Source organism: Phoca vitulina, unplaced genomic scaffold (assembly GCF_004348235.1).
Source record: "Phoca vitulina isolate PV1807 unplaced genomic scaffold, GSC_HSeal_1.0 scaffold8, whole genome shotgun sequence".
NCBI lineage: Eukaryota > Metazoa > Chordata > Mammalia > Carnivora > Phocidae > Phoca > Phoca vitulina.
This window is the reverse complement of record NW_022589711.1, coordinates 71,426,571-71,439,932: the sequence shown is the minus strand read 5'-3', so window position 1 is coordinate 71,439,932 and position 13,362 is coordinate 71,426,571. Positions and strand designations below refer to the sequence as shown.

The following is a 13,362-nucleotide window of genomic DNA, read 5'->3' as shown; positions in this document are numbered from 1 at the left end:
AAGGAAGATGGGAAGGAAAGGAAGGCAGGCAGGTGGGATCCCAACAGATGTCATGGTTTCTTCCTCTTCACCATGTAGTTGGTTTATTCCTGTCCCTACCAGACGGAGGCTCCCAGACTGTGAATTTCCCTTAGCCCGTGGCACAGTGCCTCGTACAACTAGATGATTAATCAAAAGTTGTTGGCTAAACAATCTGTAATTCCATTTCTTTGGAGCTATCTAGAATGATCAGATAAAAGAATGGTGAGTTATTTAGCCTCCTAAGGTATAAACGGAATGTATTTTCATTTCCATCTTTTCAAAATTAGGCAGTAGAACGATGCAATTTGCTACAGTTCTTAAATAAATCATGAGCTTTCCAGGGCCTTTCACCCGTGTTGGTGGCGGCGAATCTGGTAAGAGAAGCTGATCCCCCTCTTAGGCTATTGGTAACAGTTGAGGTCCCTCTGGCCCCGGAACCTTCCTCTGAGTAACAAGATGAGAGGTGATATTCATGTTACTCCGTTGTACCAAGGGAAATTCATTCTTTGGAATCTGGTCCCTGATAATTCAAGAGTGTTTCCTCCAGGTATGATGCTCAGAAGTAAAGGGGATGGTGATACCCCATACGCTCCACCTGGAGCTCAGAAACGGATTGTTTTGTTCCTTTAAAATCCTTATGAAAGCCTTGAACTTTTCTGTTTTCCAAATTGAGGCATGAGTCCCAAATGTAATTTAGCAGGTCTAAAATACAGATGTTAGACCTAAGAACCTATTTTACTCTTTTCCTTCCCGAATTGTACTAAAAACAACTAAAAAATTCTTTTTATTCTTGTTCTTAATTGATTCATTCATTCGATCATATTCAACAATCATTTCCTGGGTGCCAGCTATGTACCAACCCCCGTACCTGAACAAAGGAGAGATGCTGAAGGGGCTCCCAACACAGGAGGGGCCCGTGATCTGGAGAGGGAGCAAGGACAAAGGCCCCAGGGACAGAGGGTCAGCCCAGACAAGTGGCTGGGGTAGAGTCCAGGAGGGGAAGGCTAGGGAACGAAGTCAGAACGACAGAGGAGGAACAGTAAGACCATTTGGACTCGTAATAATCTGGGCACGAGATGACAGTAGCCTGAACCAGGGTAGTAAAGGTCTAGATGGTGAGCTGTGGTGAGATCCCGGAGGTATTTTGAAAGTTTACTGTGGCCACAGATGGAGTAAAACCCTTAATGGCAAGGCTGCACTTACACTGCTTGTTATGGGAAACTGCATTTATACATTACGTTTTATAATTACAGGATTATGCCTACAGTGGGAAGTTAAGCATAGGCACCTAAAGTTAAAATGTACACCTGTGATGCACCACCCTAAATTCTTCTGTAATTTCATTTGTATCTAAGGGGCTTGACTTCACTTGTTAGTCAGTAAGCCTCAACGCCCTTTGTTTGGCTTTCTCTCTACATCCCTGTTTGAAACAAACTTTGTGACTAACAGAGTCATTTCTAAACAGTAACATATATTCAAAATGTTCTCCACCAAGTGCCACATCCATCATTTACAAACATGTATAGGAGGAATTTAGATTCACTAACATTTACTGGGCACGTAATATATGCCAAATACAATATTGGAGCATTCACAGAACTTTTATGATTTGATGCTTTTGGTTAAGTTTAAGTAAGTTTCAGGGGACACCTCAAATTTGCCAAGTTCCAAACATATACTGAGGTTCCAAAAGTCCTTCCTTGGCTCTATCGTTCACACTTACTCAGTGACATCACATCATCTGCTGTAAGCGAGCACTGGTGAAGATCCAAAACTTCTAGATGCTCCAACGTGGCCAGCTGAGCTGATGAGTCTTCAAAACCCCCACCCAGCTCCCTGTTGCAGGAAAGGTCTAATTTCTTCAGTTCACACAAGGACCTAAAAGCAGCATCTACAAAGAAAGTCAAAAGTCCCATTCTGACAGGTTAGAAGGTGGAAGGCAGGTGTGGAACAGGGGAGGGGGCAGGTGTGCAGAAGGGAGATGGAGAAAATACACTGGGTTGAGAAAAGCCAAGACAGAGGAATAACTTTAGACTCCCTGCCATCTGGCCCTCTTTGGACTTGACCATGGCTTCAAACACCCCGCCCCCAACACCCCGTGATCTGCGTTGACTGCCAATGGCTTTGGTGGAACCCTGCAACGGATGGTTCTCCTCCTCCTACACTGGAGCATTGGCATTTCACAGAATTCTAGACTTCCTCAAACCGCCAGTGAGAAGGATATTATAGACTCTGTAAGTCAAAGGGGAACACACAATTTCATGTCATGTTCTCCCTACAGATGCCATGGAGCTATTCTTTTTATCAGTACCAATTCCTTCCTACTACTGAGCATAAAATAATGCTGACATTTTCAGAAGTAAGAGAAAAATGGAGAGCTTTTGTAGCACATAACTTTTCTTTTGCCCAGTGTCTATCTCAAACCCAGAATATCCTGGCCTTTTCAGAGGCAGCCATTTTAAGAGGTTATTTTTAGAATCATGAAAGTATATGCTTACTGTAAAAGACTCAGAAAAGGATAAAACAAAGATTTAAATTACCTATAATCTCATTCCCCAACATAACCACTGTGTATATTTTGTTGAATTTCCTAACACCTTAAAAAATTAAATATAAACTAAAATTACATGTGTATGTAAAAACCCCAGTCATTGCTAACTCACCCAGTAGTTTGACACTCTCTTGTGATAGTCCACATGAGTGTAACTTCAGTACTTTCAGATTTGAGGTACTTTTTAATCCCTGAGCAATACTGTTCAGACTGGCACCAATGTTTCTGTTAATGGAAAGATCAAGGACTTCGAGATTTTGCATCATGGGTAGCAACTGACCTAGAGGGAAGGAAGTGAACCCAAATGAGAAGAGCAACTCAGTAAAAACACAGGTTGTGAATGTTGGGGCAGGAAAGGGAGGGCAGCCTCATGTGACCCCGGGGGCTATAGTGAGCCACTCCTTCCATTCAGGGTGAAACAAAGCACAGCCAACTTTGACCCTTTGACTCTCAGGCTGTCTGCTTATGGGTGTCTTCACATTTATATTCTGGGAAGGACCCTTCCGAATTCCACTTACCCACAAATGCCCCATCTTCAGATGTGAGGTCACAATTCACAAGCTCAAGTGTTTGTATCTTGCTCCCTTCTTGAAACTTCTGGAGGGTCAGAGGCAAATTTCCTCCCACTTCACTGTTCCAGGACAAGTTCAGCTCTTTCAGTTCAAGTATCACCTCGAGTGCTTCTCCTGTTACAAAAGACCCCGAAGATGGGGTCGACTGCTAATCCACAAAGCCCGGAATCCACCTCGAAATCAGCACAAGCGTGATTTATGGAATGATAATGGCTGGGCCAGGGACTGGTCAGGTGCCGAGGAACAGAGCAGACCCAGTTACCGCCCGCTCCCAGCAGGCTGAGCCCCTGTATTTACAGGCACAGCAATTCTAGACCCTCCAAGGTTCAGAAGCCATGCCTCTGTATAAAAATTATTGTCAAGAAAACCCCACCTGTCAGTAGGGTGGTTTCACGGAGTTGTTTTTATGGTAGTAAATACATGTACTATTCCAGCTCCTTTCTCTCGCCCACCTTGTCTGGGGTCAGCATCACTGGGAAGCTGGACCAGAGGATGAGGTGAGGCCACGCAGAGCCCTGACCACCACGGGGGTAAAGCTCACTTTGACATCAAGAATATCACATACAACTGAACCGAGCCCTCCAGAGAACTAGTAATAAAGCATAAGGCGCTAGCAGCTCATAACAGCCATGCAGCCTTGGAGGGTAGAGGAGGATGCAGTGAGAAAGGGGTGGAACTTCACATTTCTGAAACCCTTCAGCAGAGGAAAGCAACCGAGGGCTAGAACGGAGGCTGGGCGAGAACAGGGAAGTCACCAGGGAAATCAGCCTTAGGAATGACTTCCACTGCCTTGGGGAGAGCAGGGCGGAGAGGCACACACATGGAAAATGCACTTACGCAATGTGCAGAGTCGATCTCAACACCGAAGAGTTAAGAGTACTGGAAAGTCCCCTGTGTCTAGAAGCCTCTCCTCCATGGTCCACTACTGGACTTGGACTTCTGCCATTGGCTATTCATTGTGAGGACTGAAGTTTCAGGAGTCCAGGAGCCTCACGTTAAAATGCATGTTCTCCCAGCACAGGTGCCATTTTGTGTGCCATCACCAGTCAGTTGGGGTGGCTTTCTATAGCCCTGAAGCACTCCTCAGCATCAGGGACAGAGAGTACATGACTGATCAGCCATGTCTGCAGTGCACATGGTACTGGGGAGCCATGCTTCTGTCATCCTACACTCAGCAGTTGTAACAGGTGTAATAATGTTGGAATGCCTCCTGATTTATGGTCTCTTTTCATTAAACCATTTATTCTCCCTGTACCCCATCTGCCATCAATGCTAAGGAAAGTCCCTTCTGATGGAGAAGATGCAGAAGCCCTTCCAGAGTGGAGAGGGAGTCTGGGAGAGGGAGCAGGTTACAAAACATCACAGCAACAAAGATGCAGACTCTCTCCCGAACCGGATAAGTTTGGAGTGAGTCCCAGGAGAGAAATTCCATTTCCCCATTTCTTCTTTTTTTTTTTTTTAAGATTTTTATTTATTTATTTATTTGACAGACAGAGAGAGACAGCGAGAGAGGGAACACAAGCAGGGGGAGTGGGAGAGGGAGAAGCAGGCTTCCTGTGGAGCAGGGAGCCCGATGCGGGGCTCCATCCCAGGACTTAACGACTGAGCCAACCAGGCGTCCCCATTTCCCCATTTTTTAAGGATGGAAGACCATGAACAAAATTTAGATTAATCATAGGAAATAAAGAAACTACATTTTCTTTTCACCCCTGAGTAGCAGTGAGTTAAATTTGCAACTCCACTACACAATAACCAGCTGCTAACCAGTGGGGCTCAGCTGGTCACATAAAACCACTGAAAGTTAATTTCAGCGGGAGTAGTGAGAGGAGGAACTGTGCTCAATTACTGAGCACGTACTACGTGCCAGGCATGTAGTAAGTGCTTCACAGAAATTATTTAATCCTCACAGTAGTTTTTTGAGGTGGATATCAAACTTATTTCAGAGATAAGAAAGCTGAGGCTTAGGAAGTTTAAATAATTGTCCATCGTCACAAAGCTAGTTAGAAGTGGGGATAGAATTTGAACTGAGACCTGGCTCTGAGATGTATGGTGTTTCTCCTCAGCTACAGGAAGCGTGGGCCAGGGGGCATAAACTGATCCTGATTTTCTACAGAGGGATCGGAGAGAAGACATTTGACATGAGTTGTGTTGTTTTTACAGAAATGTTTGCCAAGATGTAAATGATCAAAATAATCACTGAAATAAGAAACTTCAGACCAAAAGAACTTTTAAAAAGATGAATGGCATCTAAAACCATCAAGGATCATAGTAAAGAGTTGGATTAGTAGCATGACAAATTTTATCCTAAATTCTATGTTCAGTATATAAATTAATTGAGGTTCTAGTTCTATTTAAACCATTGCTTTTAATTTAAATATCTTGTTTTGATCCATTTTTTAAAATGGGAGTGGACAAATAGAAGAGATTATTTTGGAATTGGAAAATAATCATTACCTACCCCAACTCCTCAATTTTACAGACGAGTAACAGACCAAGAGTAAGCAAATTTGACAAATTATCTCCATTGAAATGCCATGAGAGCAGGTACCTATCCGGCCAGCCTCGTTCCCTTCTCTATCCTGGGGCTTTACCGCAGCGCTAGTAGCTACACTCTGTGCAGCCGTTTAGAAGTTATGCAAGCGCTCAGCATGGCATTCCATCATCCATGTGCTCTCGTCCGCGAGCACCCGAGGGGGTGTGACCCAGATAGTTTGCCCTTGACACTTCAAAGCTGCTTCCAGTGAAGCATTCATCATACCCAGGGCTCGAACATCATCCGTGGTAAGTCTGCAACTTCCCAGCCTCAGGATTTTTAACTTGCTGACGAGATGCATTTGCTGGGTGATTGAATGGAGGTTTCCACCTACAGAATCATTCCAGGAAATATCCAGTTTTTCCAAGTCTGGGAGAAAAGGCAGCAAAGCAACTGGAAAAGAACAAGAGGATATACAGATTTGCATATGTAATGTGCGACTGGTAGTAAATAGGATCCAATGCCTATTGCACTGTAAGAAGGGAGGGGTGGATGTATTGGCTTTCAGCAAAGCAGGGATCCCTCAGCCATGCAACTGGGGAGAATGTGACCTTTATATTTCCTATTTCCTAGGATATTTTCTATTTCTGCCAAATAAATGCACTCCAAAAATGGAGTGGTATCTTCATAAGATTTCATAGGAGCTCCTTTATTGTAGCAGAAATGGTAATTCTACTGTTACTACCACTGCCACTGTGATATGTATACTAGTCCTTTATTTTGCAAAAATAATTCCTCACCCCTTCATCCTATTGGACCCTCGGGCTGAAAGCCGGAGGACTCTCTGTTGGCCAGGATTGCTGAGATTGAGGGTACCTGTTACCCTTTCTTTTATATCTTGATTACCCGGGTATCATCACCTTAAAAAGCTCCCATTATATTTAAATAGACCAACATGTAGAGGTTTAGACAGGCACAAAGCCTGACTGGAACCTTCTCTGAGTATCTGCCATCGCCCATTAAGTGACCTTACTATCTGTGAAAAAAGATTTGCTAAGGCCATCTTTATCTCCTGAAGCAACGAGACTCAAGAGTGGAAATGCCAACGAAGAGTGGATGAAGAATCTTTGTTTGCTTTTAAATCTCTGTCTTGAAGGTTAAGGGCAGCCGTCAGAAGTAGCAAGCTGAGCTTTTACAGTTACAGACACAGCTGCATCCAAAATTCTGAGCCCATGATTAGGAGTGAAATTTGTTTTTGCTTTTTGGTTTTTTACTAGCCTTCAATTTCAACTTGTTCACCAAAATCCTAACTTTATCAAGCCTGAAAGTCTTTTTTTTTTTAAAGATTTTTTTTATTTATTTATTCATTTGACAGAGAGAGACATAGCGAGAGCGGGAACACAAGCAGGGGGAGTGGGAGAGGGAGAAGCAGGCTTCCCGCCGAGCAGGGAGCCCGATGCAGGGCTCGATCCCAGTACCCTGGGATCATGACCTGAGCTGAAGGCAGACGCTTAACGACTGAGCCACCCAGGTGCCCCCTGAAAGTCTTTTGAACACATTAAGAAGGAAAAAAAAATTAAAAACAAGATTGCTGGGGCCCGCTCTCAGAGACTCCAAGTTGGTGGGGTTGGGTTGAGCTGCAGTGAACACGAGCTCTGCTAGTGATTCTGACACACAGGCATCTGGAAACACAGACACGGTTAGGGTTCTCTCTTCAGAGAACTGTCCAAAATACAGTGGTATGGATTTTAATTAAAATAGTCAAGGACCCCTCACTCACGATTCAGTTCTTTTAATACCTCTGTGCTGGTAGACACATCTAGTTTGATGAAAGACTCGACTTAAGGTCTCTGAGAAAAAGAGAAAAGAAAGGTGGTAATAGTTGTGTGGGGAGGGGCGTCTTCACAACCAGACGCCCGCTTACGTGTGACAAGTGGTGATTACGCTGTTGAGTACACAAGTTGTAAGCAATAATTGCTGGTAGTTCCTCTTTCATTCCACAGACAACTGAGCACAACACCCCGTTACATTCCCAGAGGGGCTCAGCTTAATGGACGAGTTGCACAAGTTTATATCTCATATTGTGTGCAAGACAAATGTTTTGCAGGGAGTAAGGAGCCATCAGTAGGGAGGTAAAATGCTCAGGAAGAACAAACAGACAAATGAATCTTCCTCCTAAACTCAGCTCAAATCTTTGAAGTTTGAAGAAGGATCAATTAACTTGTTTTTTTTTTTTTTTAGTGGTACAGCTGCTATTCCTGAGTTGTCTGGGGCCACCCTGAGACCTTGGGTTGCCAGGTGAGTAATGAGCGTGTTTTGCCTGCTCATCTCAACCTGAGGGCTCCCGTGGCCCTCCGTGCAAAGTCAACTGCATACAGACCCACTTCCCTCATGTCCGCTGCCGTTAGTCTGCAGTTATTCAGATCTAGACACTTGTCCACAGCCGTTCTGCCCAGCTTCTGCAGGAACTGCTCATTTTTCTCCATCCTGGATCCCCATTCCTCGTCTGAAGTGAGAGGCTGAGCTATATTATAAGAATGAAGAAGAACTTGCGTGAATGACAGATCGTATTAAAGATGCATAGTGATCGCAGTAAGACAAGTCAACAGACTAACAACAATCCTGAGCAGGTCCTTTGTGAAACCTCAACCCTGAAGGGGAAACATTTACCAGAGACAGAACTTGACCGCTGTCCTGCCTCCAGGTGCTGGACACTGATCTCTCCAGTGACCCTCTTCTTAGCAATGAAACTGAGGCACTCAGGGGCTCTTCTTTCACGGCCTGACAGGGTTCTCAGCGTGTAGAAAGTGTTGTCTTCCTGAACAAAGTGGCGAACTTGTTAGCACAGCGTTTAAGCCGAGCGCTGCTGAGGGACACACAGCCGGGTGCACGCCAGGTGGGGAGCACAGGTATTTGACCAAACAGGTGAAGAAGGGGAAGCGTTGTCACTCGGCTGGGAGATTCAGTTGCCTACTGGGAGCTAATGAAACACTGCTCGTCTCCTAGACCATTCAGTTGACAGATCCAGAGAGGGGAGTGCCCGGGAGAGCTTGTCTCCACCCCTGCCAGAGAATACACTCAGAAAGCCCCGTCTATCCTTGTTATGAGAGACCACTTACATGGCACCCTCATCAAGTTCCTCTGTACTAACGCTGTGCTAACATGCGAACATAAAATAAGAAAAACTTTACTTTTATTGAACACCTATTATGTCCCAGTATGTGCCAGCATTTAAGACACATATAAAACACATCATACTTTTGTAAGGAGAAACGAATATGCAGGTACTGACAGTGACTTTAAGGAGGTTTTGGAGATGAAAATGTACAATTTAAAACATATAAAAAGAGTATACTGGAATCCAATATGAAAGTGCAAGTTCCAAATATGCAGTGATATTCTACTATACCTTCCAAAGTATAAACCCACATCGCTAAAAAGAAATATACTGGTACCGGTGAAAATTAATAGTAGGATTTCAGTAGTAGTCAACTTAGACTTAAATATTAGGAGAGTAATACAAACTCAACCTCTCCTCCGCGGTGTGTCTGGTGGCTGGCTATTTTTAAGAAAACACCTGTAGGGTGTACATCTTTGCAGGGATGGCTGGTGTTGCCACATTCCGCCAGTAGGAGGCAGCACCATCCACCATTTTACCTCTTCATTCTGGTCTTCCACTTGTATCATGCACTGGTAAATAAAACGTATTTCATTTTGGGTAGGGTTGCCAGATTTAGGAAAAACAAAAACAGCCTGTCCAATTAAATTTAAACTTCAAGTAAACAAGGAATCATTGCTTAGTAAAACTATATCCCAAATATTGCATGTGTTTTATCTGGCAACTCTAATTTTGGGTGGAGCAGAAGAGAATGGTGGGTGGGGGGTGCAGAAGGACTAACTCTTATGTGCCAGGACATTTTGTGTAAACTTCATGCAAGGAGACACAATCGCACTATTTCATAGGTTTGGAACCTGAGGCACAGAGAGACTGTCAATTAGTAAGTAGCAGAGTCAGAATTTGAACCCAGAACAGTCTGCTCCAAAGCCCATTATATATATGTGTGTGTTTTTGAATTTTTGTGTTAAAAAAATCTCTCTGCATGCTATCTGATGCTTTCTCCCTTCTCTTTTTGAGCTTTTTATCTCCATAGGCTCAACTTACAATCATGCTCAAGTTCCAGCCTCACAAAAGCTTCTTTGTTTTCTCAAGCCACTGTTTTGTCTATCATTAGGAAATGATTACTGTCATATGTTTGGAAAGGGTGGTTTGTACTTGCTGGTCCCAATTCGCCACATTTGCCAATTAACCCTCTATGTTCTGGTGACCACATTCACATTCTCAAAGGTCACCAGCAGTGACCTACCAATTGACAGATCCAGGAATCTCTTCTCAGACCGCATCCTACTTGGGCACTCTGTAACGTTTGATAGGACTGGCAAGGCTAAGACAGCATAAGTGGAAGACCTGGTTCAAATCATGGGTCCCTCAGGTGAGCAAGTCACTGAACTTCTTTGAGCCTTGGTTTACTCATCTATAAAGTAGAGATTATAATTCCTGCCTGGTTCACTTCTCATTTATTGGGGCCTCCCAGGGAGATGGGACTCTGCAGTGCCTTTTATATGAGAGGTATTCTGTAAATATTTGTTGAATGCACAAATAATTGAATGAAGGAAGGAAGGCAGGAAGGAAGGAAGGAATGAATATTAGCTTTAAAGCTCCTTAATGACCAAAATAAATCAACATGGTAAATCTTTATCAAACGCCTAAGTATAAATATGAGTACCAATTTATGAGATCCCTGGACATGTCCTTACAGACCACATATTTCAATTTTTTTAAATACATAAAACCCTTTCTTCAAAGGATAGCTTATATCACAGCTCAAGACATAAAACGGTTGAGTCAGAGTTGCTACCCGTTGGCTGAGGTAGGAGGATGGGCACATCCTGAAGAGGACAAAGTTATCACACGTGAGCAGTTCTGTGGAGTGACTCAGGGCCTTTTCCTGGCTGCTTTACTGCTGAACTGAGCTTCTGCCTTCTCCACGTGATTCTGTGAGCTAAGCAGTATCTTCACATTAAGTTCTTTTCTAACCTGAAGCTCTAAGGGTTGGTTTCTTGGTTATAAACAACCGAGAATCCCAGTGGTTTCATAAAACATGATTACGTGTTTGTAACATGGGTGGTGCTGTACGGGGAACCAACATACCAAGTTCCTGTTTTCAAGGAGCTACCTGTCTAATGGAAGAGACAGACACGAAAGCCATGCTTACAGGACAGAGGAGACGTGCAATGACGGAGGCATGTGGAGGGTGCATGACAACACACGGTAGTGACAATAAGTACCTCAGGTCCCATGGGCAGGTCTTGGCAAGCTTTCAAGAGAAAGGGGTACATGAATTGCACCTTAAGGGTGAGCAATAGTCAGGCAGGTGGGTGGACAGGAAGGAGGAATAAATGGGGGAGGGGTGCAGAAGGAGCATGGTGACACAAGGGAAGGTCTCTACAAGCCCAGGGAACGCTTTTAGAAGAATATGGCCAGTTCAGGAAACTGCAAGTGAATCTGAATTTCAGGAGTCGAGGATGAACATGAGGTTGGGGGAAGGCAGAGGTCATGAAGAGAGATCCATCTGATCACAAATACCTTGAAGACCATGCTTGGGAGTGTAGACTTTCTTTTCAAGGCAAGAAAGACTCAGGGAAAGATTTTAAGCAGGGGAAAGACATCATGTCTGTGATTTAGAAAGAGCACCCCATGGCACTGTGGAGGACAAGTTGGCAAGAAAGCCAGACTAGAAGTAGAGAAACCAATTAGGAAGCTGACCCAGTGGTCCGGTCAAAAAACAATGAAAGCCAGAACAGCAATGGAGAAGAGGAACCAGGTCTGAGAGCCATTTTGGGGGCAGAATTGACATGACTCCAGGAGCCACTGAATTTTGGGAGAAATGGAAATGGAGAAGCCATGCAAGGTTGAGGGGCCAGTGTTGCCCAGCCGGGATAACCAGCGCCTAGCCTTGCACTGTTAATTTCATTATGGTTACAGGTATTCATGAACCATGTTCCTGAAGTTTCGATTCCTATTTTAGAACAAGTATCAACAATTTTCTGATAGAGGTTGTCCTCTTTTTAAAAAGTAGAGTTTAACTTCCTATTTCCAAAATAGATTTAAAAAGATACTTAATCTGCTTTCACATAGAATGATACTATTTTTGGTATTTGATACAAATAATCTGATAGAATTGAGGGTAGGTATAAATGAATCAAGATTGGCCACGGGTTGGTAATTGTTAGAGGGAAGTGATCATGGGGAGTTCTTAGACTGTTTTCTCTACTTCTGTGTATATAGATGTTTAAAAAATACATTTAATCTAATAGATACTATATTAATGGCATTGTGTATGACACATAGCTTTAGGGAGAGACCTGCCAATATTTATTTTCATAACCCTTGAATTTTTAATCTCTGTTCTAAGAAAAAGGCTGAAATACAATGAAGCTGGGAATAAGCAAGAGGGAAAGATAAAAATATTCACTGAAGGGCAAAAAAGGAACTTAAGTAATTATGGCGTATGCGTGGAATAGAATATTATGCAGCTGTTAAAATTAGGCATACGAACATCATTTTATGTATGTCTGCCATGTGGGGATTGAGCAATATAATCATATGTTCCAGAAGTAGGATATCAGCTCCATGTAAGCTCAAGAGGGATTTGTAAGCTATTATAACTACAAAAGATGCCCGCTCTGGCCCCCAGGAACCCCTGGGGCGGGGGGGTGACTGTTCTACTGCTCTTGTCCTCTCTCCTCTCTCATCTTGCTTCAGCACCCCTGACCTTGGGCTCACTCTCAAGCATGCCAGGCCCAGTCCCACCTTGGGCCTTTTGCATTTATAGTTCCCTTTGCCTGGGAAGCCATTGCCATAGACATCCATGGGACTGGCTTGATTCATTCATGCTACTTGGCTTACTTTATTCAGATCTCTGCTCAAATGCCACCAAATCAGAGACTCCTTCCCTGCAACCCCACCTAGAGTAGGACCCCATCCATCCTCTGTCTCCTTAGCCTGCTTTATTTTTCTTCCTATTACTTATCACACTGAAATTATGTCTGCATTCGGTTCTTTGTGTACATGAGGTCCTGTTTTTCGTGGCTGCATTTCTAACACTTACAACAGTAGCTGACATACAGTAGGTACTCAGCCAGTGTTTGTTGACTGGCTGACTGACCGTAAATGCATGCATATGAACAAAAGACTGAAAAGAATCTTGAAGAAATGATCATTTGTGTTAGAATGAAAGGAAACAAGGTATTTTCTCTATACCTTCCTGTAGTGTTACTTTTGATAATTTAAAAGTCAAATTAGGCAAGTATTTAAAGCATTTAAGTCATGCAGTAAATGCTTAGAATAGAGACTCAGATTAGGTTTAGTTTAACCCATATGATCTCTTTAGGGGAAAACATTACTCTAAAAAAGTAAAGAAATAACAGCAGTCAGAAGTTTACCCGTATCTAAAGTGGCTGTTTTCTGTGCGTCGTTGCTGGGTTGGAAATCAGTTGTTGCAAGGTCATTGCTCTCTTTTCTGCTTTCAGCTTTGGAGGACATAAGTTTTGAGCCCCTGAGGAATTTGTTGACAAATGAAGTCCGGGGTTTAGTTTCTCCATCTGAAGAATTTTTCTTCCGTGTTTGACTCATGGTGAAGTTGAAGGGGGCCTTTCTCAGTAAGACATCTTCCTGTTGTTTTCTG

At 43.4% G+C, this 13,362-nt stretch overlaps 1 protein-coding gene across 2 annotated transcripts in view; it reads right to left on the bottom strand.

Moving 5' to 3' along the window:
- LRRC31 (leucine rich repeat containing 31) overlaps positions 1 to 13,362 on the bottom strand; it is a 24,315-nt gene extending 10,953 nt beyond the window's left edge. Inside the window, exons 1-6 of one of the 2 annotated variants that reach the window (XM_032406201.1) lie at positions 13,121 to 13,362; positions 7,998 to 8,141; positions 5,903 to 6,070; positions 3,091 to 3,258; positions 2,685 to 2,852; positions 1,745 to 1,912 (exon numbers count right to left, since the gene is read on the bottom strand). In XM_032406201.1, coding sequence (XP_032262092.1) covers positions 1,745 to 1,912; positions 2,685 to 2,852; positions 3,091 to 3,258; positions 5,903 to 6,070; positions 7,998 to 8,141; positions 13,121 to 13,310 — 1,006 coding nt within the window. In that variant the 5' untranslated portion in view covers positions 13,311 to 13,362. The remainder of the gene's footprint in view (positions 1 to 1,744; positions 1,913 to 2,684; positions 2,853 to 3,090; positions 3,259 to 5,902; positions 6,071 to 7,997; positions 8,142 to 13,120) is intronic. The other variant, XM_032406202.1, reaches the window with a different exon arrangement.